General features: G+C 40.6%; 1 protein-coding gene across 1 annotated transcript; it reads right to left on the bottom strand.

Annotated features, from left to right (window-relative positions):
* Positions 1–1525: 1525 nt before the first annotated feature.
* Positions 1526–26176, bottom strand: rab6b.L (RAB6B, member RAS oncogene family L homeolog). The gene is made up of 8 exons (XM_018263961.2): positions 25835–26176; positions 14050–14108; positions 11922–11975; positions 10182–10287; positions 5954–6065; positions 3701–3794; positions 2510–2576; positions 1526–1706 (listed from the first exon to the last, which is right to left on the bottom strand). The coding sequence occupies exons 1-8, from the start codon at positions 25902–25904 to the stop codon at positions 1642–1644; spliced, it is 627 nt and encodes a 208-aa protein (XP_018119450.1). The 5' UTR covers positions 25905–26176; the 3' UTR covers positions 1526–1641.
* Between the last annotated feature and the right edge of the window lie 340 nt (positions 26177–26516).

Here is a 26516-nt window from a genome sequence, read left to right on the forward strand (position 1 = left end):
ACCCTTGAGCCACAATAAAATGTAAAAAGAGTTGGGCAGCAACACAAGCATGACAAATGGGTGTCAAATAAGGGCTGCGATTGGCCATTTGGTAGCCCCTATGTGGACTGGTAGCCTATACGAGTCTCTGTTTGGCAGTACACATGCTTTTTATACAACAAAACTTGCCTCCAAACCAGGTATTCAAAAATAAGCTCCTGCTTTGAGGTCACTGGGAGCAACATCCAAGGGATTGGTGAGCAACATGTTACTTGTGCGCCATTGATTGGGGATCATTGTACTAGAGGGTCTGTATGAAAAAAACCTATGCTACTTACCCATCTGGGCTATGTAATAAGCCCTTATTAGTCTGTCCTCACAGTCCTTCTACAGACTATTCAAAATGTTTAAAACGTGTGTTTAATCTTTTTTCCCAGAGCAAACACAGTTAAAAGAAGAGGTCCTTACAAGTGGCACCCTTTATCTGCCTGAGCCTTATCAAAGGGAATTCCGACTAGTAAGCTCTCACATCTTTCTTATTTTTATGACAGATTTTGGATATAAAGGTACTGTGATTCTCAGCAGTGGCATATTTGTCCCCATTTAGTAAAGGAGAAGGAAAGTCAAACATTAACCATGGATCCCCTGCACAGTCCCCTCTCCATCACCGGACCCCCACCTGCAATATGCATTTATTAGACGTACCCCTGAATTATTATGGGCTAGGGTAACCCAAGCTTGACTTGCATCCCTGTCCTCCATGGTGGCATTCACTGACCAGGAGAATGTTTTCTTACTGCAGTGAGAGCCCAAGGAACAACACACCGCAACTCACATCCAGTCACTTGAGTTTTTGGCAATTTTAATAAAGTACAATAGTATTTTACAACAAAAAGTGAAAAAATAAAATGGTAGTAATTGCATTTAGAGGCAAAATGTTCCATTTTGTTTTCTTCCGAGGACTGATTAGCGAGAACAGAAGATAATCTAGTCGGCTGAAAGGCGATACAAGCTTAGTGAGAAGTGGGGTTACCGAGGTGAATATGTACTGCGAGTCTCCGTCAGCTCTACGTTTCACGGGTGTTCTTGATATGTGGAGAACATCAGTTACAATATTTACTATCCGTCTGTGAAATGTCAGTTTCTAGCATCTAGATTATATATATATATATTTATATATATTATTTAAAAAAATGTGATTCCACAGATATTGAGTGGGGAAGGGTGTTTGGGGGTGTAGTGAGCAAACGAAGAGTAAGGGGTGCAAGCAAAGGGTTAGAAAGAAAAGACAGAGGAAACTAAAAGTGATATGAACATTTCAATGAAAAGAGAATTAACCCCTTAATGACCACATTACCTACACAATGACACATAAGGCATATGCGTCTTAGAAGAGACCTACTAGTACATCGAAGTCCTGCACCTGTGCATGCTGAGCCAAATGTGGACATGGTCACTAAAGGGTTACAACCCAAAACTTAAAAGAGAACTTGAGAAAAGATATGGAGGGCCGAGAGGGGGAGTTGATGTAAATTTGTGGAGTAAATGTTTTTTTTTGACATTCTATAGGCTTGGCATCCAAAAGATTTTCTTTTCCAGGCTAACCAAAAGAAAGTGTTTTGGGGCGAAGCGTCCAGCAGTCGGTATATTCATCCAAGCAAATTAGCAGGAACACCCAGCGTCGGCCACCTGGGGCTCTTGTGGTTTGTCAAGTTTGATGTCAATCACTGGAGAGAGGGGGTTTGGTTAAGGAAGATGTTACACACACAAACTTATAAGGGTAGGTAGCCTTTAAATTAACTTTTTTAGTTTAATTCGAAAGTGATAGCAATTTTTTTAATGGTCTAGCAATTTACCAATTTGGAATTTTAGCTATTTGGTTGCTAGGGTCAACTTGCCAATTCGGAATTTTATTCATGTAAACATGAAATAAACCCAATAGGCTGGTTTTGCCCAATTATATGTCAATTTGGATCAAGTACAAAGTACTGTTTTATTATTACAGAGAAAAAGGAAATCAAATTTAAAAATCTGGATTATTTGATTATAATTGAGTCTATGGGAGATGGCCTTTCCGTAATTTGGAGATTTCTGGATACTTGGTTTCGGGATAACGGATCCCATACCTGTATATATTTATATTAATATATATGAAAAGATCAACGAAACATTAACTTAAACGTGAACTACCCTGTAAGGGTCAGGGCCCACAGGCAGATTCGGGGATATTAGTCTCCCCGGCGACTGGAAACCTGTTCTCCAGAAAGCTCAGAGTTACGGAAATGTCGTCTTCCATTGACTCCATTTTCATGATTTCCTTTTTCTCTGTAATGATAAAACAGAACTTTGTACTTGATCCAAACTAAGATATAATTAATCCTTATTGAAAGCAAAACCATATATATATTTCTACATTTCCAGGTATAGTTTCCCTTTAAAGGCCAAATAAGCATTTTCAATAACTGCAGTTCATTGGCAGGACTACCAGAATGCAAGGCATCAAACCTGGCACTTGCAGAATAAAGGATACTTCCATCTTTGCTTTTCTCTTCGGCGCACTCCATGCCAGGAAGAGCAGAGGCAACTCGGCGAAAAAGCTGTTATGTGAAGGCAAAAATTAAAACACAAATTAGTTAATGGGAGCCTATAAAAACATAAAGGGGGTAAATTGTGGTTTTTCTGAAATGCTTCATCCAGTTATCACTGATTGGCTGTAGCAAGCACACTGTCACTGCAATGCTGATTAGATTGCCAACGAGGAGAAGCAATTGTCAAGAATGGGTTTGTATCATGTAGTGGCCCGTGTGTGAATGATGGGTGTGGTTATATGTCCAATCCCAATAATTAGAAGGGTATATCTGTAGTGTATATACTGCTGATACTGCTGTATATACTACAATTTTTATGGACGGAACACAAAAACCAGGATAGTGAATAGGAGGAGCCTGAGTAACATACATTTATCAACAACGGGCTGCTGTGCATGGAAAACGGTACCGCAGCAACATGCAGTACTGGTAACCCATAAAGGTTCTATTGTGTAAAGCTGGCCATAGATGTTGAGATTTTTAAAAGATCAGATCCTGATCGTGAGACCACGATTTTCTCAGAACGATCGTACGATCGTACGATTTACTTTCATCAAATTTTCATCCACTTAAAAGACCAATTTACCAGGAAAACAAAGGGGAGCTGCCTGCTTGGCCCTGCAAACATAGATAGATTGTACTGGAACAGACAGATTTTTTTGACCTGGCCGATCAATTTCCCGACAGATGTCGGCCGAAAAATCGTAAGATGTACGATCGTTTGAATCCCACTAACTGCACGATAATTTCGAAGGATTGGTCGGACTTCCCTAAAATCGGTCGTTCGGCAAGAAGAATCGTCGCGTCTATGGGGAGCTTAAGGGGTGCTAATTGAAACTGCATTTTTAAGATTAGAAAGCATTTTGCACCCTGTAAGTAGCCCGGTCTATAGATGACAATTCAGTACTGACTCACATTGTAGTCATTTTTTAATGGGTGTTAATGAAAATGAGTCATAAAAGAGCAACATTCTGGCAAAAAACAGCACTTTTGTGTGTCCTAATGATTAGTCTGAATAAACTGACCACAGTGTAAAGCTTCAAATCCAACACATCTATAATGATAATAAGTAGGGATATATGAATGGGATATATGAATGAATGAATGGCCAGAGAGCTGACTGGGTGTTTCACCTGTTTAACATTATATCCTGTTTTGGCACTGGTCTCAATATACATGACACTCAGCTCCTTTGCTTTCTGCTCTCCTTCCTCGATGGTTATCTGCCTGTTGAACAAAAGAGATGGTAAATATACAGTATGACAGTTGCCGAGTTCTATTGCATTTCCCACCAGGCACTGTTATTTATATACTGCTCAGTCAAAGGATTTCCCAAGTGGAGCTGGGGAGCAGGCAGCAAACAAAGAAGACAATAAGAAGCCTGCCTTTATATCAAGGCATTCACCCCTGTATATCAACATAAAAACCCTTTTGACCAGCCATACACTTAGGAGGCAGATTTATCAAAGGGTCAAATTAGGGATCAGCACAAAAAAAATTTACCCGCTTTCTATTTATTCCTGTTGGATACAGTAGAACCTCATTTTTACATCCCCTGATTTTAAGTTTTCCTCATTTTACATTGTTGTTTTGTGGTCCCACCTATATATAATGCATAATACATTTCCCTGATTTTACATTTTCCTGGATTTTACACCATTTTTTTTAGGGATGCACCGAATCCAGGATTCGTTTTGGGATTCGGACTTTTTCAGCAGGATTCGGATTCGGCCGAATCCTTCTGCCCGACCGAACCCAATCCTAATTTGCATATGCAAATTAGGGATGGGGAGGGAACTTGCGTGACTTTTTGTCCGAAAACAAGGAAGTAAAAAATATTTTCCCCTTCCCACCACTAATTTGCATAAGCAAATTAGGGTTCGGATTCGGTATTCAGCCGAATCTTTCGCAAAGGATTCGGGGGTTCGGCCGAATCCAAAAAAGTGGATTCGGTGCATCCCTCATTTTTTTCTGGTCCCCTGAAAAATGTAAAATGGGGGTTCTACTGTATTTAGAATTTGTATTTATTAAATCGTAAACTCTAAATTTCACCCTTTAATACATACACTTCTAAAAATCCCACAGGAATATATAAAAAGTGAGTGAATTCTTCTGTGCTGAGCCCTTATTTAACCCTTTGATAAATCTACCACCAAGTGGATGGCTGGTCATAAGAGCATGGACTTAAATATTCCAGTTTTGATATGGAATTGTTTAGGGTTACAAGCCTGGGTAAATCTGCCCCATGAACTTGCTCCAATCCACATTAAATTTGAGTAAGCCTTTCTTCATTTTAGTCTGAAATTCAGGACTGTCCTGCCAAAACATGTCTTGGCTCAATTTACTAACCAGATAGAATCCTACAAATATTGCCTTAACCTATGATATGGATGAACTGTTTGCAGTTTATAAGTATTACATATGTACAATAGATACATGTGAGCATTAACCAATGTTTGGAAATCAAATAGCTTTGTAATAGCTTTGTTTCTTTGTAAGAGACAGGAGAATAGGTATTGCTGGTAAGCCAAGTGTTTATTGTCCATTGCAGAGCTAATTTAGATGGGAAGCAAACAAGTTCAATTGCCCTGTGCCCTTTCTGGGGATCTGCACTGTATAAAGTGGGAATTATTCTTGTGCCTTACAAGATTGTTGCAGTAACTTCATACAGCATAAGCACTACGACCAATAACATATTTATCTTTAAACAAAAGTTGAAGCAACATGCAAATGTCAATGTAAAAAACCCAATCTGCAGATGGATTTGGCAGGTATTAACAGGACAGGAATGTTTACATGTTGGCCTTTGCTGTGACATTTGGGTTGAGCTAAAAAAATCAATAACTACTGCCAGGAGTTCTCTGTGTCTATAAACGATGTGCTGCTCTATAAAAGGATGGCTGTGCTGGGTATCTTGGAGTCTGAACTGTATTAATCTTCTAAGGGTCCTAACAATAGTTAAATGTACACTTTACATTTTAATATAATTTCTATTTAACTGTCTACAAATGTTAGAAATGCCATTCTTGTAAGCCAGGTCATCTCTGCCTGCTGATCTCACTTCTATGAATAAGTAGTCAAAATTTAATTGAAGCCAGAATATGAATAGAAAATGACCTGAATACAAATATAAATATCAGAAAATAGCTCTATATATATATATATTATATGTATAATTGTAGCATCACAGAGCAACAATTTATGGGCTAGTGGGGTCAGTGTCAATGAAGACCAATTGAAATATTGCTAAGAATTGTCCATTCTATAACATCCTACGAGTTATCTTGAAGGTGAACCACTCGTTTAAATAACATCACATAAGGTCTATGAAATGCATTTATCCTGATCTATGAAATAGTGATACACACAAATAATCTTCCCCATACCTTTTGTCTGCAAGGTCTGTCTTGTTTCCGACTAGCATTATTATGACATCGCCTCCTCTTTCTGTTCTGACATCATCGATCCATTTAGATGTTTGGTGGAATGAGTTCAGGTCTGCAAATATATTACATTTATATAACATATCCAGTGGATATATGCAGCTGAAATTCAAAAAGTCCCAGCCAACTGGGAGACAGAGCGAGGCTAAAACATGCTGTGTGTGCTGTTCACTAATGGTAGCAAATGGGCTTGCAAACTAGATGCAATTATCAACTGCTCCACAGATAAAAGTACTGTTCCAGTAAGCGCCTTGTTGCTCAAATGATTTATGCTTGTTGGGCAAGTTCAAGCACAATCCAAGTCTCTCCCTTGTTCAAGTGCTTACAGTCAATTCCCATGAAGTCAGTGGTGGTGGCAGGACCAAATTCAGGGTTCAGCCATATTTATATTTTGGCACCAGAGGGCCTGTGCCTAGGGCAGCACGTGGGTGCCTATTTTATTGTTTTGTGTATATATATAATTATTGAAAAGACTGCACTCCTTTTGAATTTGAATTTTGCAAGAAAAGGAGTGCGGTCTTTTCAATAATTATATCCATAAAGCTTTGGACCTTGCACCCGAATTGATTTGAATAAGTCCGGTTCTTGAGTGCGGCTGCTACAAGTGGACTATATATATATATATATATATATATATATATATATATATATATATATATATATATATATATATATATATATATATATATACAAACATATAAAAGCTACAAGTTGACGTTCCATTATTATTGGGTATATATATATATATATACATTTTTGCTTTTTTTTTTTTTTTTAAAAGTAAAAACCTCCCTAGCCACTGCCTGGCCATACATAGGTAGATCCGCTCATTTGTCGACAACGCCAAACAAGTGGATCTCACCCTATATGCCCACCTTTTTCGGCTGATCAGATCCTGGGCCCTAGGGCCCAACGAACAGGTCACAATGAGAAGAATATGGGTGGTCGCATTGAGGACCGCATCTTTAAACCCACCCAGTCGACATTTGGCCGACTTTCAGCCAAATATCGATCGGGGAAACCCGTCTGAGGGCCCCATACAATTCCTGGGGGGGGGGGTCAGGCCAATCACTAGTCACTGTAACTGTATGACTGTGAATATATAATATACACATTTTAGAGTAATTGTGGCTATGCTGGTTTACTTTACAGACGTTCCAGTTCTCTGATGCTGTAGGTTTAGGGACCTTCACATTGTGCTCTCACCGGCGCCTGCATTCAGATGAGACTGTTGTCACAACACAGGGAAACATGATAAAGGAGAAGTTGAATGTGCTACACACATGCTCAAAAGCTGCTAATAAAATCAGTTAATTAGCTAATAAAGGGATAAAGTGTGTTTAACAGTTCTGAGAAGTGAGGAGCTTCCCATGGGTGGGGGCTGAGGATATAACATTGCTTAATGAGATGAACTGTTAGACTACGGAGCTGCTTGCAATGTTATCTCTGCATGAAGCGCGCTGCTCTGTACTAATTACATCGAACACAATCTTTCTACGAACGTATTTCAATTAGAGCCCCCAGTGTGGCACATTAAGGTAGCCCTCAGTCTGAATGGTTTTGCCTCCAATAAGAATTAATTATATCTTCGTTGGATCAGATACAAGGTACTGTTTTATTATTACAGAGAAAAATGAAGTCATTTTGGATCATAAAATTGTTGGATTATTTGGATAAAAAAATCTATGGAAGAAGGCCTTTCCATAATTTGGTGCTTTCTGGATAACGGGTTTCTAGATAACAGATCCCATACCTGTACAAGGGTGATGGCACATGAGGAGATTATAGAGTAACATTAAGATTGCTGCCAGTGAAACCAATTACTTGCACTGATCTGGCTTAACTATAAGAAAATGTGAAGGGAGGCATTTTCCTGCAGTTAAACCAAATTGGCTAGAATCATTTTTTACTTGCGACAATCTTAAAGGGGGTTGTTCACCTTCAAACACTTTTTTTCAGTTCAGTTGGTTTCAGATAGATCACCAGAAATAAAGACTTTTTCCAATCACTTTCTATTTTCTATTTGTGACAGTTTTTCTAATATTGAAGTGTAAAGTTAAATTTTTCGACTTCTAAAGCAGCTCTGGGAAGGGGGGGGACTCTTTAACTATTTAAATTTATACATTTAGTTGATATATTTCTTATCTTTGTCCCTGCTGAACAGAATCCAAATTCCATTAAAGGCAGCTGTTAGAATTGATACAGTAGTTGCAAATACTCCAGAGATGCTGCTGAGAAATTTATCAACTAATGTAGCAAAATTGTAACAGTTTAGAGTCTGCACCTGAATTACTGAGTTGCCAGACTCAAACACCAGAGACAGGGACATTCAACTTTAAAGGGAACTCTGTTTTTCTAAACCAAAATTTGATAAAAAGGCCCACATAACACAGAAACCCCTAATAAACACATCACAGTTACCTGTTTCTTTAAAAAGTATGAATAATTGCCCTTTTCTATGCTGAAATCCAGCTGTTTAACAGTTCTTCTCTTTCTGCATCATTTGAAATCCTGGCAGGGAAGGAGGAACTAAATACTGATGTTACAAATTGTAACAACTTCTCCACAGCTTACAGACAGCATACAGGAACAACATAACCCACAATGCATTGCACTGGGATGTTCCTTATTGAAATCACGTGTGCAGGGAATTGTGGGGTTTGGAGGATGCAGCTGAGGACAGATGGCTGTTGATACAAAGTAACAGTAGTCAGTCAGCTCAGCAAAGTTGTCAGACAGATCAGCAGGAGAGCAGGGGGCTAGGCTTAGGGAACTGTCAGAAACCATTAAAAATCCTGAAAAGTCTATATATTTTTTAACTGATGTATATTGCAAAGTTGCTTGAAATTATGTTTACATTTTTCAAAAAGCTTAAATTATGTTTTTGTGGAGTTCCCCTTTAAACTTAAATTTTGGGGAAATGGTAAAAAATAAAAGATGGAAAGCATTTGAAAGAAGTCTTTGTTTCTGGTGAACAATCTGAAAAGAACTGAACTGATAAAAAGTGTTTGGAAGGTGGACAACCAGTGTCGGAATGGCCCACCGGGATACCAGGAAAAGTCCCGGTGGGCCCAGGTGTCACTGGGCCCTCTTGCTGTTAGACATTTGGCCTATTTCATGGCCATCCCCTATTTCAATGAGAACTAAGTGGCTTAATAAATGGAATAAGATTATAGTATGTAAAGAAAAGAGACTAGGAGAAGGTTGAGTGAGGAGAGGAGGAATATTAGTACTGAGAGTGGGCCCCTGGTCTAAGGTTTTTGGGTGGGCCCCTGGTGTCCCAGTCCGACACTGTGGACAACCCCTTTAATATTACGGATGCAACGAATTTGGTTCAGGATTCGGTCAGGATTCAGCCTTTGTCAGCAGGATTCGTATTCGGCTGAATCCTTCTGCCCGGCCGAACCAAATCCAAATTCTAATTTGCATATACAAATAAAGGGTGGGAAGAAAAATCGTGTGACTTTTGTCACAAAACAAGGAAGTAAAACATTTTCCCCTTCCCCCTAATTTGCATATGTCTTATGTCTGTATTCGGCCGAATCTTTCACGAAGCATTCGGGGGTTCAGCCGAATCCAAAATAGTGGATTTGGTGCATCCCTATTTAATATTACGCAATGGAATGTCTTTTTTTGTAGACTTGTTGTCCACAGTAGAGAAGATTTAACCACGAGTAGGGATGGGCAAATCTTTGTGCCAGGCTTTGCCTCAAAAAATGCCCAGAGACTGCAATGTTGCAGTGAAAAAAATGCACCTGGACTTGAGTGCGTTTCATGGATTTTTGCAGTTTACAGAATTTTCGGAGAAATTAAATGCGACTGATTCGCCCATCACTAACCAAAAATAATCTCCTTGTGTGGCATCACTCTAAGAGCTAAACACTGCATTGCTGACTATCTGTTTTCCTGACCAATAGGGCTGAAGCTCCACATCACTTTCTCACTTAAGAACACTGGCAGCTGTGGTGCATCAGGTAACCAGCTATTTGCAGTTCATGGATATTGGGCATGACTGGTGGACCGTCATACATGTACCAGAAATTGTACAAAGATTTGTTTTGAATAATATTCGAGAATGTGTAAGGTCATTTTGGGCAGTTGTTTGGTGGCTTGTTTGGGCCAGCGGGATTGTCTACATGCTTTGAAATTCAAGGTTTAAACCAATACTCGCTTGTAATGTCATAAACCACCACCGCCACGGTGGAGTCACGGATATAACTAGGGATGAGGCTGCGGAATCTTTCCTGGCCAGCAGTGTCCCATAGCTGCAGTCTAACCTGAAACAGGAGAAGATTTATGTCATGAATCAGAGAACAACAAAAAGTACCAGTCTTACAGTCACAGGAATACACAGGTTTTACCATGGGAGGTTTAGGCTTAATTATTTTTTTATTTATTACTTTTTTTTCCAAAATACTAGTTTTTGTATACACAGTCATGGGGTGTTTCTTATTTCTTATACACTTATAAATTGCAGAAAAGCCACATTACAGGAGCCAGTGGCACAAGACATGGACTGTTGGTCAACACAGCAAATGCCAAAAACAACAGGGAATTATGGTTTTCATGAAAAGGCAATAGTTATGAACAACAATATCAGGGATGCCATATAATAGATGCAATAGAAATAGACAATGGAGGCAGGGATCAATAGACAGGCAGAGGGCAAAAGGCAGCAGTGATAAGTGGAATGGAAGCCACAGAGGAGGACCATGGACACCAAGCAAGAATGAAAAGTTGACAATTGACAAAAGGTAAGGGCAGCATGAAGTATCTGTCAGAAACAGAGAGATTACATTTTTGTTACTTTTTTGGAGAAAAACTCATAACTTCGTTTGTTGCTATTCGCTTATGCACCCGTGGACTGGGGTGATCTGTGAGTATACTTTTCTCCTCCTATTTTCACTGCCCCTGTGATTAGATACTAATTTACACCAGTGCTGGTATTGGCAATTTGCATCAAATCTGCTATTTTGCCCAAACAGCCCCCCCAACATACCCAATAAATAGTGACTGTCTATGGCAACTTACAGCAGCCCCTCTGGCATTTGCCAGAATCCACAGATTGCCAGTTTTGACATTGCACCGTGCCATTTTAAATCCCTTATAGGCCCAGTGCCATTGCAGCATATTTGCTGATAAGGCCTGAAGGTCAGAAGCACAGGGAGCCTGTGATCATTCATGCCAATTAGGATTGTACTGACCTTTCAGAAGAAAACCCATAAAAATGCTGAAGTAGAATCTTTTGCTAATGCAAGACAAGCATAATAAGACAAAGGCTTCCATCCAAGCCATACATCTCTGTCTGCATTTAAACCTAATTAAAGAAACATCTACTTAACATATTACTATAGTAACCTGAACATTTCTTGGTGAAATACCCAGGGCCGGATTCCATAGCTCTGCACCCCAAGGCCGCAAGGACCCAGCGCTGGAAGTTCATGCACACCCTCCCCTGCCACCACATGGTCCTACTGCGCACAACACCTCCTCCGTGTCTGTGAATTCCTCTCAAGCTCTGGAGCACTGGGGAACTGAGTCCCCAGTGCTCCTCAGGATGCGACATGCAGCTCCAAAAATGTTGCCGCCCTAGGCCCAGGCCTTTGTGGCCTCGCCTCAAATCCAGGCCTGGAAATACCATTTGTTCTTCCTCTATGCATTGTTGTGTTTCTCCATATTCACCATGGACTGCCATAATGGCTATAGCACTAAAAGCTAATTGTGGCATGTATCACTTGAATGAGTGTGGTGGGACACCCAGCACCAGCAACTTCACAGCACAAATATCTGTAAAAAGAAATCCTCTGGCCCATATATTTTCTATACTATCATGTGCAATGTGGCAGGGTATCACTATAAACTTCTCACAAATTAGGTATATAAATAAAACAACCAGAAATGTAAAACTTACCGTCCGATCCTCCAGATACATTGTCTTTGAAAGAAAGTCTATTCCAATTGTAGCCTGCAAGAAATCATTATTAAAAGGGTAAGTTAAGGAATTCCCAGGTTACAAACAAATGATGCCGCCATTGCCCTCTGTGGAATCAAACTGGCATTACCCAAACCACAGGGCCAGGTAACAGTTAAGAACTCAAAGTATCGCACCCATCATCATCGTGTGCAGAGGTTGTGATATCACTGGACTGGATTAAAAATAGATAAAATGCTTACTGGGTTCCCATGCATAATTCAGAGCCACTCACCAAGCACACAACGAAGGAATATATTCTGTCCAGTGACAAACACAGTCACTGACTTGCACAAGTGCAGTTGCCAATGGCCTCCAATTAAGCCTTCAATTACATTCTCTAACTTGTAATAAACTGTTCAGAATTTGTGCCTGTGCCTGTGTTTGATAAGGAATCCCCATTCTCAATAGCTTTAAAGTTATTTGTAATTGGAACTGGATTTGTTCACCCCTTTAGTGGTCCAAGCCAGTATTGTAGAAAATATAAACAGATACTGCTTTCAATAGCTATCATCTATCTATATATCTCTATCAACGTTGTATCTATCTATCTACAGTATCTATCTATCTATCTATCTATCTATCTATCTATCTATCAATCTATCTATCATCTATTTATCAATCTATCTATCATCTATCTATCTATCTATCATCTATCTATCTATCTATCTATCTATCTATCTATCTATCTATCTATCTATCTATCTATCTATCTATCTATCATCTATCTATCTGTCTATCTCTATCAACTTTCTATCTCTCTCTCTCTCTCTCTCTCTCTCTCTCTCTCTCTCTCTCTCTCTATTTCTATCATCTTTTTATCTATCTATCTATCTATCTATCTATCTATCTATCTATCTACCTATCTATCCACTTTAAGATTTCATTCCTTAGCTAGGGAATGTGAATGGGGACAGGGAGCAACAAGGAAAATGTTCCTACAAAAAGCTCATAAAATATGCATACTGTGAGCAGGCATAATCTAAATGAAGGCTAACAAATGGATGGCTGCCTTTAAAATCACAAAATGGGGGATACATCAGGCAGCTGTGTAAAAGAATCTCACAGTTGCATCCTCTATTTAAACCATTAATCAACATAAAGGGTAAGTATACATTATTTATTGGTACAGAGTATCCTACCTTTAATTCCACTTAAAAAGACAGTGAAGTATGAAAATTCAGCTCAGTTCGTACACAACCCATTCGCTTAGAATAGTGTAAAATCTTCTTTAATAATAAAATATTACATAGACAGCGACCTGTCCCAGGTCAATGAAGAATGACCTGAGTATGCTCAGTAGCTGCATGGCATAATTACATTAGAACGGGTTATAGATTGCACCTCTAGATTTACACCATCATTTTATTCAGAATGCAGCGAGAATTCTGTCTGTGTGACTTCTAACCTGTTCCAATTAGGGATGCACCGAATCCACTATTTTGGATTCGGCCGAACCCTCGAATGCTTCACGAAGGATTTGGCCGAATACCGAACCGAATCCGGGTGGGAAGGTGGAAAACATATTTTACTTCCTTGTTTTGTGACAAAAAGTCACGAGATTTCCCTCTCCGCCCCTAATTTGCATATGCAAATTAGGATTCAGTTCGGCCGGACAGAAGGATTCGGCCGAATCCGAATCCTGCTGAAAAAGGCCGAATCCTGGCCGAATCCCGAACCGAATCCTGGATTCAGTGCATCCCTAGTTCCAATATAGTAACCCCTTGAAATGAATGAGGGTGCATTAGTCGTTCCTCACTGCCTTTCATTTTGCCTCTGCAGTCTGGACGAATGTTATCATTATTATATTCTGCAATTTCTATTTCTTCTTCCTCTGTAGTAAAGTGCCATTATATTGTTTTTTTATATTTTATCTTTGTTTTTGCAAATGAAAATATTAGGGATGAAGGTGCAATTATGGCTGACCACAACATTCCTTATGGTTTGATTTTCTTAACCTGCAGCCAGTGTGATGTCACTGGAGGAGCGTGATGTCACTGATTGATCCCATACCACACAAAATGCCCATCTCATAAGCATTTACTCTGTATGGTACAAATGCTCTTACCTGGTATGTGTTGTCGAAACTGTCATACATAAACCTTGTTATGAGAGATGTCTTCCCAACTGCAGAAAAAAGAAATGTTAGAATTAACAGGCAGTCAGTGCAATTGCACTTCTTATATACTCAATGGAATGGCTATAAAGTGGAACTGGCATGAAATAAAAAAGAAAAAAATTGTAGGTGTTTATTGAATAAATCTTTTTCAAAAACAGTCTTTTCCCCCCTTTATTTCAATTTAGACTTGGGCATCTCTGGTGATACAGGGAGGTGAATCAGAAATTGCTTATTAATTCCAATAATTATTTTGTAGCCCCTTTAATCGGCTACTTGATTTTTACACTCACTGGCACTCTTGCATCACATGATTCCCTCTTTGTATTTTGTACACATTCAAAACATAAAGGGACAGGTGAGTGATAGAAGGCAGCAGCATTAAAGGTGAATTGTTTTTAAACTTGATGGAAGATATTGGATTAGACGTGTGTGTTCATTGTCTGATTCACAGATAAATTGGGTAATTGTACCGGTGCTCCTCTATTTTTGTTTTTATCAAATTTTTTTACTTTTAAAGGGTTGTTTAAAGGGGTTCAGTATTACGTAGAGATTAATATACTGAGATAATTTGCAATTGGTTTTCATTTGTATTATTTGTGTTTTTTGAGTTATTTTGCTTTTTATTCAGCAGCTCTCCAGTTTGCAATTTCAGCAATCTGATCTGGTGGCTAGGGCGCAAATTACCCTAGCAACCGTGCTCTGATTTAAATAGAAGACTGGAATATGAATAGGGGTGTGTGTATATTATTATTATCATTAACATTTATTTATATAGCGCCAGCATATTTTGCAGTGCTGTAGAAAGATGAGTGATAAAAAGGAGCAATAACAATAAATGTGTAGCTTTACAGAACATTTGTGTTTTAGATGGGGTCAGTGTAGGGTCAGACTGGGGGGCCCAGGGCCCATCGGCACTAATGTCCAGGGCCCCCTCCGCCCCCCGGCCGCCCCCCTATATGATGCGCCGAACGCGCATGGATGAAGGTGCTCCGTGAAGTCGCCGCGGTGCTCCTAAATCGATAGGTGCTGCGGCGCCTGAAAAGCGCTTTTTTCCTAAATCTGATCAGGAGAGGGGACTGGCCCGGCGGGTTTTTTCCCGGTGTCCCGCCGGGCCAGTCCGACACTAGGTCAGTGACCCTCACTGAAAACTGTAAAGAGTCAGAATAAAAAGGCAAATAATTAAAAAAAACGATATAAAAAAGAAAAAAATGAACTGCAATTAGCCATTCTATGACATATTAAAAGTTAACTTAACCCCTTTAAAATTTGATAATAGAAAAAATACTGCAGAGACAATAGGCCTCATTGAATTGAAACTGAAAAGACATGGCTAAGAGTCATTTTGGTATGGTTAAAGCGATAAAAACGGTAGCTAAGTAGGAACACGTCATAGAACAAATGTCAGATGTATTCCAACAGGCATTCAGATTATCTTGACTAATCTCACTCTTATTACACCTAGAAATGAATGGCTATAGAGATAACTATCTGGGGATATGACTTAAGGATAATACTGCCTATATTCATCTAAAGTACCTAAAAATGACCCTAGAAAGGGATTACAGGGAAATGTATTTCAGATTTTGCCAATTCAATAGACAAAGGTAAGCAGGTATATTACAGATATAGACACTGCTGGAGCAAAGCCTGAAAAGTAATTATCTCCTAAATGTGTTGCTATAATATTATCCCGTTGCGCCGCTTGGGTTACAAGTACATAAAGAAGCAATCAGTAAAACACTGTTATGAGGAAGTAAGAATTGTTATTATTAGCAATGAATCCTCGCAACCCTCTAAAGCAGGGAACTCTCCAATTGCACAGTTAAGAGATGAAATAAACCACCGCTGAAAGCAGAACCAGATCATTATGTGACTCAGCATTTGGAAAATACAATATTTACAATTATTACAGTTTTAGTTCAATACTCAGGGCACTTGAAAACGCATGGGCAACACATGGGACAAGCTATTTACTTTGTTGGCACAATGTCGTTTCTGAAAATTGGGAGCAGAAAATGATGGGATATACCGGAAAGCTAACGCCAACAATGCCCTTCGACAGAGGCCAAATAGAAGTAACTGCTGTACCCCAGGGGCTACACAAGGCAGTGGTGGAGGAGAAAGGGACATCACACAGTTAGGAAAGGCCCAACATGGTTTCTTAGTCCTGAGATTATGAGGAACGGAAGCTAACTAGTTGAAGTGGTAAGTATTGTAGGAGTATCAGGAGTAGTCACAGCTGTGGGCAACCTGGTAGGTGGTGGGACACCACCGCTCAGAAAGGGGATGGCTAACCTCAAGTATTTATAATGTAGTGGGGTGGCAATGATCTCCCAAAAAATGCAGCATTCAGCAGTTCTCTAGCTAACAGGTTTGCATCATTTAAATGTATAGCTGCTATCTATCATACTTACAGTTAAGTACTGCATGTTTACTGTTTTAACTTAAATTGGATTTTGGCCTATATAACCCAAAGGGGGTGTGCGTGTAGGTTGTGAAAGGCCACCAAGGCCCAGGCCTAGGTCGGCAGGATTTTAGGGGGCGGCATGCTGCCTAACCCCAACCACATTGGTTCATAAACACTGGGGATGTGCTTGAGATACAATCATTTTTTATATTTCCCATGCACCAATCCCCATTGCTCCAGTCCCGATGATGAAAATTCACACAAATAAAGGGCAGGGGACATGAGCGAGAAATGCCAGTGGGCCTTGGGGCTTAATGCCAGTGGGCCGGGCCCTGCGTGTTTATTACAGAGTAACGTTTCGGGGACACGCCCCCTTCGTCAGACAAGCAAACCATTGGTGTGGGTTTGCTTGACTGACGAAGGGGTGTGCCCCCGAAAAGTTACTCTGTAATAAACACGCAGGGCCTGGCCCGCTTGCATCGAGTCCTGAGTGCCGGTAATTTTCTTCCTTACCCAAGTCTATTTGCGGGTGCCGACCCTTTTTTACTGTGTAATTTCTCCTACCGCACACCTGTAGTTCACCAATCCTGCAACTGCGATCCTGATGAAGGGTGGGTGTTCCCCCCCCCCGAAACGTTGAATGTTTGGTGGCTGAATAAAAGGGGATACTCCCCGACCAGTGTGTGTGCGGATCTGTTTTCTATACACAGACCCTTTTTTACTGAGCACCGGACCAATATCCTGAGAGGCCAGGGTGTGCTGGTGGTTTTTCCTAGTGGGCCTAGGGGTGGCCGCTATGTAAATCCAGCCCTGGGTTTAAAGTTCAAAAAATGTAGCACCAAGGAAACTAAAGTCCATAAAACATCACTGTTTATTTATCAGTATTAAAATCGGCAAGCCATGAAACGCGTCAAGCGGACAGCCCAAAACTATGTTTGTGGCATGATAAACACGATTTTAATACTGATAAATAAACAGTGATGTTTTATGAACTTTAGTTTCCTCAGTGCTCCGTTTTTTGAACTTTAAACTTTGGATTGGACAGCTGCGGGGGATTGCAGCTAACGTGCAGCACGAAGGAGTCTAAACCAGTAAGTGTTCCCAATGAATGCAATTACTGAACAATCCAGCCCTGGGGGTTGGATATTATTAGGTAAGGGAGTGATGTTAAGAGTTATACGGAGGGCAGTTCATTGACACTACTCGTCTCATGGAAGACAAACCTGTTCTCTAATATTTGGTCTTTGTAGGAAAGCACTGTTCAAAGTAAGCATGATTTCACATTGCCATTCCATATTAGTATTCTGGTGGATTGTTCATATTCTCAGTACAATACTTGTATAGGCTGCAGTTACGCTACTTATCTATCACATTCTTGATGCCCTTGGGGAATATGAAAGCTTCAGCAGTGCTGTAATGTTTATGGAACAGCTTTGGTATATTATTCCAAACAATATTATTATAATCCAATGCGCCATGCAATGGCAAATATGGATAATTGGCAGATTAGACTTCCATAGTACGTGACTATTGGTCTGTACCAGTGAGTCACCATACAAGAAAATTGTACAAATTATATCATCGGTACATGTACTTCCATTAACCCTGGAACTGTTGTTAGCTACAGACCTCAGAATACCCAAGGATCCATGGCCAAAAAAAAAAGTGTATGCATTAAAAATAAGCATTCCCTCTGGTATAACATTCAAAACCAAGGCTGCCAGACTGTAGGATTGCCCCTCAAGTTAAATAAGGACCAGTCTGAATTACACTTAATCAAACATTTAGGGGTCATTCCACATATTCTATTCTGATACTTGTAGAACATTATAGCAGGTAATTATAATTCAATATCTCATTTCATGGCAAAGGGAAACAGTACAAATGTGGGCTTACAAAGTGGGACTGAATCTCAAAAATCTCAAACAATTTAATAATTTAGCAAGTGTATTGGACCTGCCACCAGGCCCAGACTGGCAATCTGTGGGTTCTGGCAAATGCCAAAGGGGCTGCTATAAGGTCCCATAGAAAGTCAGCATTTAGTGGGCTGGTGGGGGCTGTTTGGGCCTCTATGTGGTCTGATTGGGCCTTTGTGTACCTGAAATGCCAGAGCCTGTTTTAATTCTCAGTCCAGACCTGCCTGCCACAGTCTCGTGTAGAAAAGCCCAGAAAGCAGGTAGATAGAGTGAAATAGCTTGATGTGTCCAGAGCCTGAAGGCCCTGCTGTATTTGGGGCAGAAGAGTACCAAGCAGTTTTACCAGGGATGCCTGGAATGATGATAAGCCCATGATGAAGCCCAGCTGAAGGAAGCTGCAGGGGGTCCCCATCAGAGGTACCAACATGGGGCCACAGGGGGGACAATGGTGCCGGTGCATTATACCTTTAAAGGGGGTCCAGCTGTGCTGCACTTCCAGGAGCCCGGAGAAAACCAAATTCACCAAGAGAGCCCTGGCCGCCAATAGATTTTTTCTAAACTTGTGCGGGTTGGGGCCTGGCAGGCAATTATTTTTTTTAACATGTCTGGGGGGCCCTGACCACCAATGTTTTTTTGTAAACATGTGTGTGGGGGGGGGGGGCTAGCCCACTCATGGCACTCATGTCTGTGTGGTCTTTTTACTGTGGTGTGGGGGGTGGGAGGGGCCCAGAGATGGAGACTGTGGCAGATAGGAGGGGTTAGGGTCCAAAAATGGCTTGAGGGACAAAAAAATGTTTTCCATACTGGGCCCTGTGATTTCTGATGGCAGCCCTGGGTGCAGGTAGTCACAAAGAAAGCATTGACTGTGCCAAGCTACCCCAAAGAGTGGCATTTAAACTGCCGCAGTGAAATGCAGATGTGATAGTCAATAAAGGAATAATGAATTTAAGAACTCCTTAAATATTTAAACGACACTCCTCTGTTCCAGAGGATTTAAGTGATCCTACAGTGGGACTTTTATTAGTTAGTGAGGCCTCCAGAGACCTTTTGAATATGATAATGTGGCTGATCCCTAGAGATACCACCCACAGATTTAAACCTGGATCCCATTTGGAGGAAGCCCTATGGAACATGACATGACAGAGTGACTCGGGTTGTCCCGTACCTAAAGCTACACCGTAATACAGATTGAGTTTCAGAGTTAGTTGACAGTAGTGCTACACCTATATATCCAATTAAAATAAACGGTACTTTTAATGTCCACATCCTTGTTATAGGACTATTATAACTGCCCTTATATGGTTTTGTAAAACGTCAAATCTAAATTTAAACACAAGTCAATATAGCAAGATGACAGTTGCAGTCATTTGTGCCTAAATTAGTCAAAGGGGCAAGATTATTGAAGAGATTGTAAAAGATTATAGTGCAACTCGTTACCCAAAATGTGACAGATGCAACAGCATGTGTTTAACAGCTTCGTTATAAGGTATCAATATAGACAGATACAAAATCATCTAATGTCTAATACTTCAAAAAACCTAGAACTTTAGTGAAATAAGGGATTGCATGATCAATTCATTAGGCTCCTCTTGAATTATACTAAAGGAATTTGGTGAATACACAATTTGGATGTGGGATACAAATCCCAACAGTCTGGTCTCTACTGTGTGAGAATTGGCTTATTCGCGTAGCTGAGGTACCCACAAGCAATTCATTCCAGACTAGAAGAGGTCATTAGGATTCTCCTCAAAGACTTGGTGTCCTTCCATGAACTGCTTCACTATGAGAGAAAGGTGATCGTTTTGCAGTCAGTGCCGTCTCCTTGTGACTGACGGCTCCGCTATCAAAACACAGGAGACATCTGAGAGGAACATCCTCTTTGTTGAAAAACAAATCCATAAAAACTTTGAGGTTTTTGGTTAATTAACTACAGGGCATACACAATGTTTTTCCTGGCACTTTTAGTAAAACAAAAAAGCCCCAGGGGATAATTCCAGCAATGTTACGTGAAGAAGAATGCACAATTTGTTTAGAAATTAGGAGAAGATGGAAAAAAGTAATAAGGAAACCTGAGCAGTTGATATGAGAATCTTTATAAAGAGCAAGGGAACGTGTGTGGGGGGAGGCAAGAAGAAAATCATTTGGAACCCATTAACCAGTGCATCATCAAGTATTGATTGTCATGAAAGGAAATGGCTACTGTGTGGGATTTTAACCTCACAAAACCATGCTGGGTAACCGGTAGCTCAGGGGCACTTGGAGTCCTCAGAGGTTTCTCCTGTAGCTGCATCTGATATTTCCTAGGCAAATAATGTAAAAATTGTTATTCCTGTATTTGTATCCTTGAGGTGAAACAAAATAAAAAGCCATGTTTGGGGTTTCACTACAACCTATAATTGCACCTAAGAAACACAGCAACATGGCCAAATGAAACCCAAGACCTTTACACGGGTTGAGGTGCTCAGGGTCAGACTTGGCCGAGAGGACACCAGGAAAACACCATGTGAGCCCCACCGACCCAGACCTGATCCCTGCTTGCCCCTCTGCTGTTGCTCCCCTGCCTGACCTCTGCCATTGCTTCGCTCTGCCTTCCCCCGACTGTGGCAAAAGGCACACAGGGGGGGGGGCAGTGGGTGATCGGCTGTGAGGACCCCAGAGTGGGTGTGAGGGTCCCTCAGGTAGCAGCCCCAGTGGACCTTGCACACCGCAGTCTGACCCTGGAGGTGCTGACAGACGATCCAATAATGAAGCCCCTGATGAATGGTTGTGCTTGTATTTGCTTCCAGTGAGACTAAAGGTGGCCAAAGACATAATAATGTGAAAAAAATCTTTTCAAGAAAGATCGTTCATTTCAATACACTCATGTAGAGCTGAACTGTCAGACATACAGATAGAAACAATTGAATTCTACCTGTATCTGACTCTAAAGCACTAAACAGTGGGCGATGTTCGGGTGCCTTCAAAGGAAACCAATCAAAATTTCCTGCCTGGGTCGATGAGCCAACCGATAGCCAAGCTTTCCGGCGATATTGGTCAGTTCGTCTCCCACCATATAAGGACATATCACCTAAAATTCCGCATTTCGCTGCCCGCAAATAAACTTGCAAAACTGTGAAAAATTTGGTGCAATGTTGTCATGCACAAAATGTTTGTGCACAAAATTGTCAAGAACATAAAAATTGTTGTGCATCAAAATTATTTTGACGCCCATTGACTTCAATGCATTTCGCAAATTTTTTGCAGTTTTCACAATTTTTTTTCGCTGTTTCACAAATTTTCCGGGGGAAGCGAAAAGGGACAGATTCGCCCATCACTAGAGGTACACCATTGGACACTCCTCATAAAGCTCAACTTGACCCATCACCTCCAGAAGCACCTTCTTAAACATGTAACAAGAATTACTGAGCTCCACAGAAAAATCTAAAAAAATCTTTTTAGAGCTTCCAAAACCTTGGACCTGATTCTTATATTTTTATAAATACACTTAACGCTCAAAAGGAATCACCAGGACTGCATTTTTACACCTGCTACAAAATACTTCTGGGAGAAATCAATGGTATAGGAACTCTCCTTAGACTCTCAGCACCCAGTAAGCCACTGACTCGAACCCAAACCTCTAATCCCTTAAACGGTGGCAGGATCATTGCCACAAGAGGAATGGTTAGAACATGCATGGGTTGTGGGTGTAATGAAAAGTTTGGGAAGATCATTTTAGGTGGTTTTCACGTGGTTGTATTTATTAAGACCTCAACAATGCTTGTTGGGAAACAGACTGTTTGGGAGACTTGACCGGTTAATCTGCTGTAAGATTCCATAGAAATGTCCCTTTTTTATTTGGCCTATGGGGGCTTAAAATGCCAGGGCCTATTTTAAATTTCAGTCTGGACACAGTTGTTCTGCCAACTGGCCCATGGGCTGAGCTTACATCTATCAGATATTATACAATTTGGCCATCCGTATGGATAAAAACAATAGTACTGTCCCATGTGTTTAGGCCAATAGCTCCAATAAACAATAATAAAAGAAAGAAGGACACTAGGGGGCAGATTCACTAAAGCGCGAAGTGGCTAACGCTAGCGACTTTTCACCAGCATTGCCACCCGCAGGGACATCGCTAATTCACTATCAGGCACAGGCGCTAATTTGCTAGCGAATGGGACCGTTGCTAGCGTTCATTCGCACTCGCCAGGCGACTTTTTGCTCGATTGTTACTTTGAAAATTCACTAATTCACATGTGCGGACTTTACTGAACGTTACCTCTTTCGTCAGAGTTGACTTCGCCACCTCAGATCAGGCAAAGTGCTAAAAAAAAGCTAGATCTTCCTCAATCTCACATCAATTACATCATATCCTGTGTGCCGAAAATGCATTAAAATTCACAAAAACCCTGGCGACTTTTCCTTTTTTTTAAGCGGAAGTGACTGCAAAAGTCTTAACTTAGACTTTTTTTGGGTAACAAGGCAGTCTAGATAGAATTCTTTCAGGGGGTCGTAGATGCCCAGATGGTTGGGCAGCGGGGTTTGAAATCAGCCAAACTTCCTTAATAAATCTGGGCATTTATGGGACCATTAAGTATGCCGGGACTTGGGAAGGGATAATAAGATGACCTTGTGTGGACAGAAGGAAAAGGAGGGAAACAAAGAGGTAACATGCTTACATAATGCATTCTCCTCACCTTAGGGCCAGTGACACCAGGGAAAATATATGAAGCCCATCTTTGTAGTAATATTTTCTGATTGCAGTGCCATTTAAAACAACCAACAAATAAATATTTCAACATATTGACAAGCAATTCTGTATCTGACCTTCTCCCTGGCACCCAGAGAACGGCTGAGCCTGATCTCCTACTGTGAGGTTGAATTAGCAATATATCATGTAAATAGAGAAGCGCTTGCTCGCTCACAAAATAAATACTATTTCTTAACTTGTCAGTTTTAAATAATATTACCCAGGCATCACAAATCAAAAATCAGTTTGAAACCGACAGCAGAAAACGGGATGTGGTTACATTTTGCTTGGGGCATTAGCATGGGGTTAATGAACTGTCCGAGGGAAGAAGCAGATAAGCAGACTATGCTAAGGGCAGGGGAACCTGCACTCCGCTTAATGAAGCAATATGTAATGCTGATTACGGCTGCTGGGGAAACTGCAAGTGATGAATTGGCCTTGTGTCTAGCTATTTGCTTCTGTCCACCCAGATGCATCACAGGGTTCTGGGAGTTGCAATCCAATATGAAACGGAAGGCTCCTGCATTATAAAAAGAGTGGGGTCCCAAGAATAGCCTTGGTGCTTAGAAACAGCCTTTCGGCAAAAAGGATATTGATTTCCATATGACACATAAAGTGAAAGTGGAGGAATGGATACACAATGTAATACAGGCATTGGACCTGTTATCCAGAATGCTCAGGACCTGGGGTTTTCCAGATAATGGATCTTTCCATAATTTGGATCTTCATACCTTCAGTCTACTAGAAAATAATTGTAACAAAAAAAAAAATCCATAGGCTGGTTTTGCTTCCAATAAGGATTAATTATATCTTAATATCTTAATTTGGATCAAGTACAAAGTACTGTTTTATTGTTACAGAGAAAAAGGAAATTGTTCTTAAAAATTTGGATTATTTGGATAAAATGGAGTCTATGGGTTATCCTGTAATTTGGAAAGCTTTCATGATAACTGGTTTCTGGATAACAGATCCCATACCTATATATATATATATATATATATATATATATATATATATATATATATATATATATATATAATGTCAGTACAGTGACTCTTTCCGGATTTAGAATATAGAGGGTGGTGCGTTGGTCAAAACTTCATAATACATCTTAGTAAATGGACCCTCACTCCTTCATTTTGGTGAAATAAATCGAGGTGCTTTATTCACAAATTCATCACAAACTCATGAATTTGTGAATAAAGCACATCGATTTATTTCACCAAAATGAAGGAGTGCGGGTCCATTTACTAAGATATATATATATATAGGCACCCACTAAATCTGAATTTATACCAATGGCTGCCTGCGTCGGGCCTACTGTGTCCATCACAGACACTCACGTCGACATTGGATCTGCATTTAAGCACCACAAGTGCTGGACTTCTCATTCCTCCACAGCTATTAATGTATGAGTTTGGCCATAAATTATTGGTTTTTTTCCTGGGGTCAAAAAGGTCTTAAAATATTAGTCAACAGCAGTGACCTTTGGCAAAAAGCGGCGACGTGGAACGCAGGCCGAGGCTGCAACCGCAACCTACGTATGTATGCATTTGCTGTTGGCCTGCCATTCCCTTGAACTGCATGAACGAATGCTGGTTGAAAAATAATGTTAAATGATATGAAAAAAAATGAATGAATCTACATGTGCCTGTAGCTATTCACCCATTGTTATAGATTTGATCCTACATCAAGTCTTCCCCTGCCCCCCGAGGAGCTGTTTAGTGATAATCTAATTTTCTTTAGTGAAATAAATGAATGGCATGCTCATATTCAAGCTGCTACAGTGTCATATTCTTATGTATATAAACAAGGTCAGACATAGGAATTGTATCAGCACACATATCCCACCTTTTGCTAACACGGCCATCCCCATTGTGCTGATAAGAGGAGAGCAGTCTGTGTACGTCTCCCGCACAGATCCCAAGAGTCATTAAGGGTGTGTCCACATCAAAGATCCCCATAATACACTATAGGGAGGCTTGCACTGAATAAATCCTTATATACCTGCATTTTCTGCTACAACCACAAAGCACAACTATGGCCCTGGGGCCGTCTCCTCTCTACCAGAAAATTCTATGAGAAGGGCCTCTATCCTGTACAACAGATTTAGCATGGAGAAGCCAGCTAATATATATATATATATATATATATATATATATATATATATATATATATATATAATGCACTTAAACACAGCTATATATTCTATTATGGGCACTTCACATAGGGACAAGGCTGAAATAATATATATATATATATATATATATATATATATATATATATATATATATTATATATATATATATATATATATATATATGGCCCATACGATGCAATAAGGCTTATTCACGGCACCTAGAGAGATGCAGCAGACATGCAGTAACTATTGCAATAATAAGGACTATCCTAGAATGTAAGTCAGCAATGGGCCCCAGCCCAGTATGGAAGGGGTTATACCCCCAGTGCCCCCCCCCCCATCTCAATCTCAGCTTATTCATATTGAAATAGATAAAAGAAGAGAGGAAGCAAAGACTGTACAGACTGCACCCACACACACCATCTATATATATATATATATATATATATATAGAAAAATAATTTTATCTTATTTAAGGGGGACCCCAAAAGTGCAATTATGGAGCCAGGTAATGCCATAGACACCCCACCCTGATCACTCACCACTTTGCTCTCCAAGAAAAACCAGCTTGAATTTTCTCAGAGGGTTTCCAAAATCTCCCCCTGCAGACATGATGCTCGGGGAAGGAGCCGGAGACAGGACCAGGGGAAGGAGCCGGAGCAGGTGCAGCAGGGATAAGATTGTGCACGAGTCTGGGCTTCACTTGCGGCTGCTGCTGCTGCGGAGGGTCTGGGAGATGCGGGACGAATGGAGAGAGGGAAGAGGGTGCGGCGGCGGAAGGAACAGGTTAATGGTTGAGCGGCAGGAGGAGAGGGAGAGCAGCGCTACTCTATGGGAATACGGATGCTCCGGGCTGTGCCGCTCAGCATCAATCCCCTCCCCAGCCAAAGACATCACGCATGCGCACTCCCCCCCAGCTGATGTCACTGCACACGGGCTGCTCTATACACGGACACCTGCACCTTCTATACACACTGCAGCTCATCCCAATAGATCTGCTGCATATTATATATATGATATTCTATAGGGCAACCCCGAGCTCACGTGCAACCTGCCCCCCAGCATTTATAGTCTATAGGTATGTCTGTACTACTGGGCCTGTGCTGCAATGGATTTACTATGAATATCATACAGGAGCACTGATCAGTCTATTGGGGGCTGCTGAGGGGTTGTACAATAACTGGGGGGCTGAGGGGGTGTACAAACAACTGGGGGGCTGAGGGG

The sequence above is a fragment of the Xenopus laevis genome, chromosome 5L, assembly GCF_017654675.1.
Source record: "Xenopus laevis strain J_2021 chromosome 5L, Xenopus_laevis_v10.1, whole genome shotgun sequence".
NCBI lineage: Eukaryota > Metazoa > Chordata > Amphibia > Anura > Pipidae > Xenopus > Xenopus laevis.

Bases quoted from the DNA above. Each gene is read 5' to 3' on its own strand.
- rab6b.L (XM_018263961.2), bottom strand. From the start codon at position 25,904: ATGTCTGCAGGGGGAGATTTTGGAAACCCTCTGAGAAAATTCAAGCTG. The intron at 3,795-5,953 runs GTATGGGGAAGA...TTTGTTCAACAG, and splicing joins ACAGACCTTGCAGACAAAAG to GCAGATAACCATCGAGGAAG. The intron at 2,577-3,700 runs GTGAAACACCCA...TTCACATAACAG, and splicing joins CAGGATATAATGTTAAACAG to CTTTTTCGCCGAGTTGCCTC.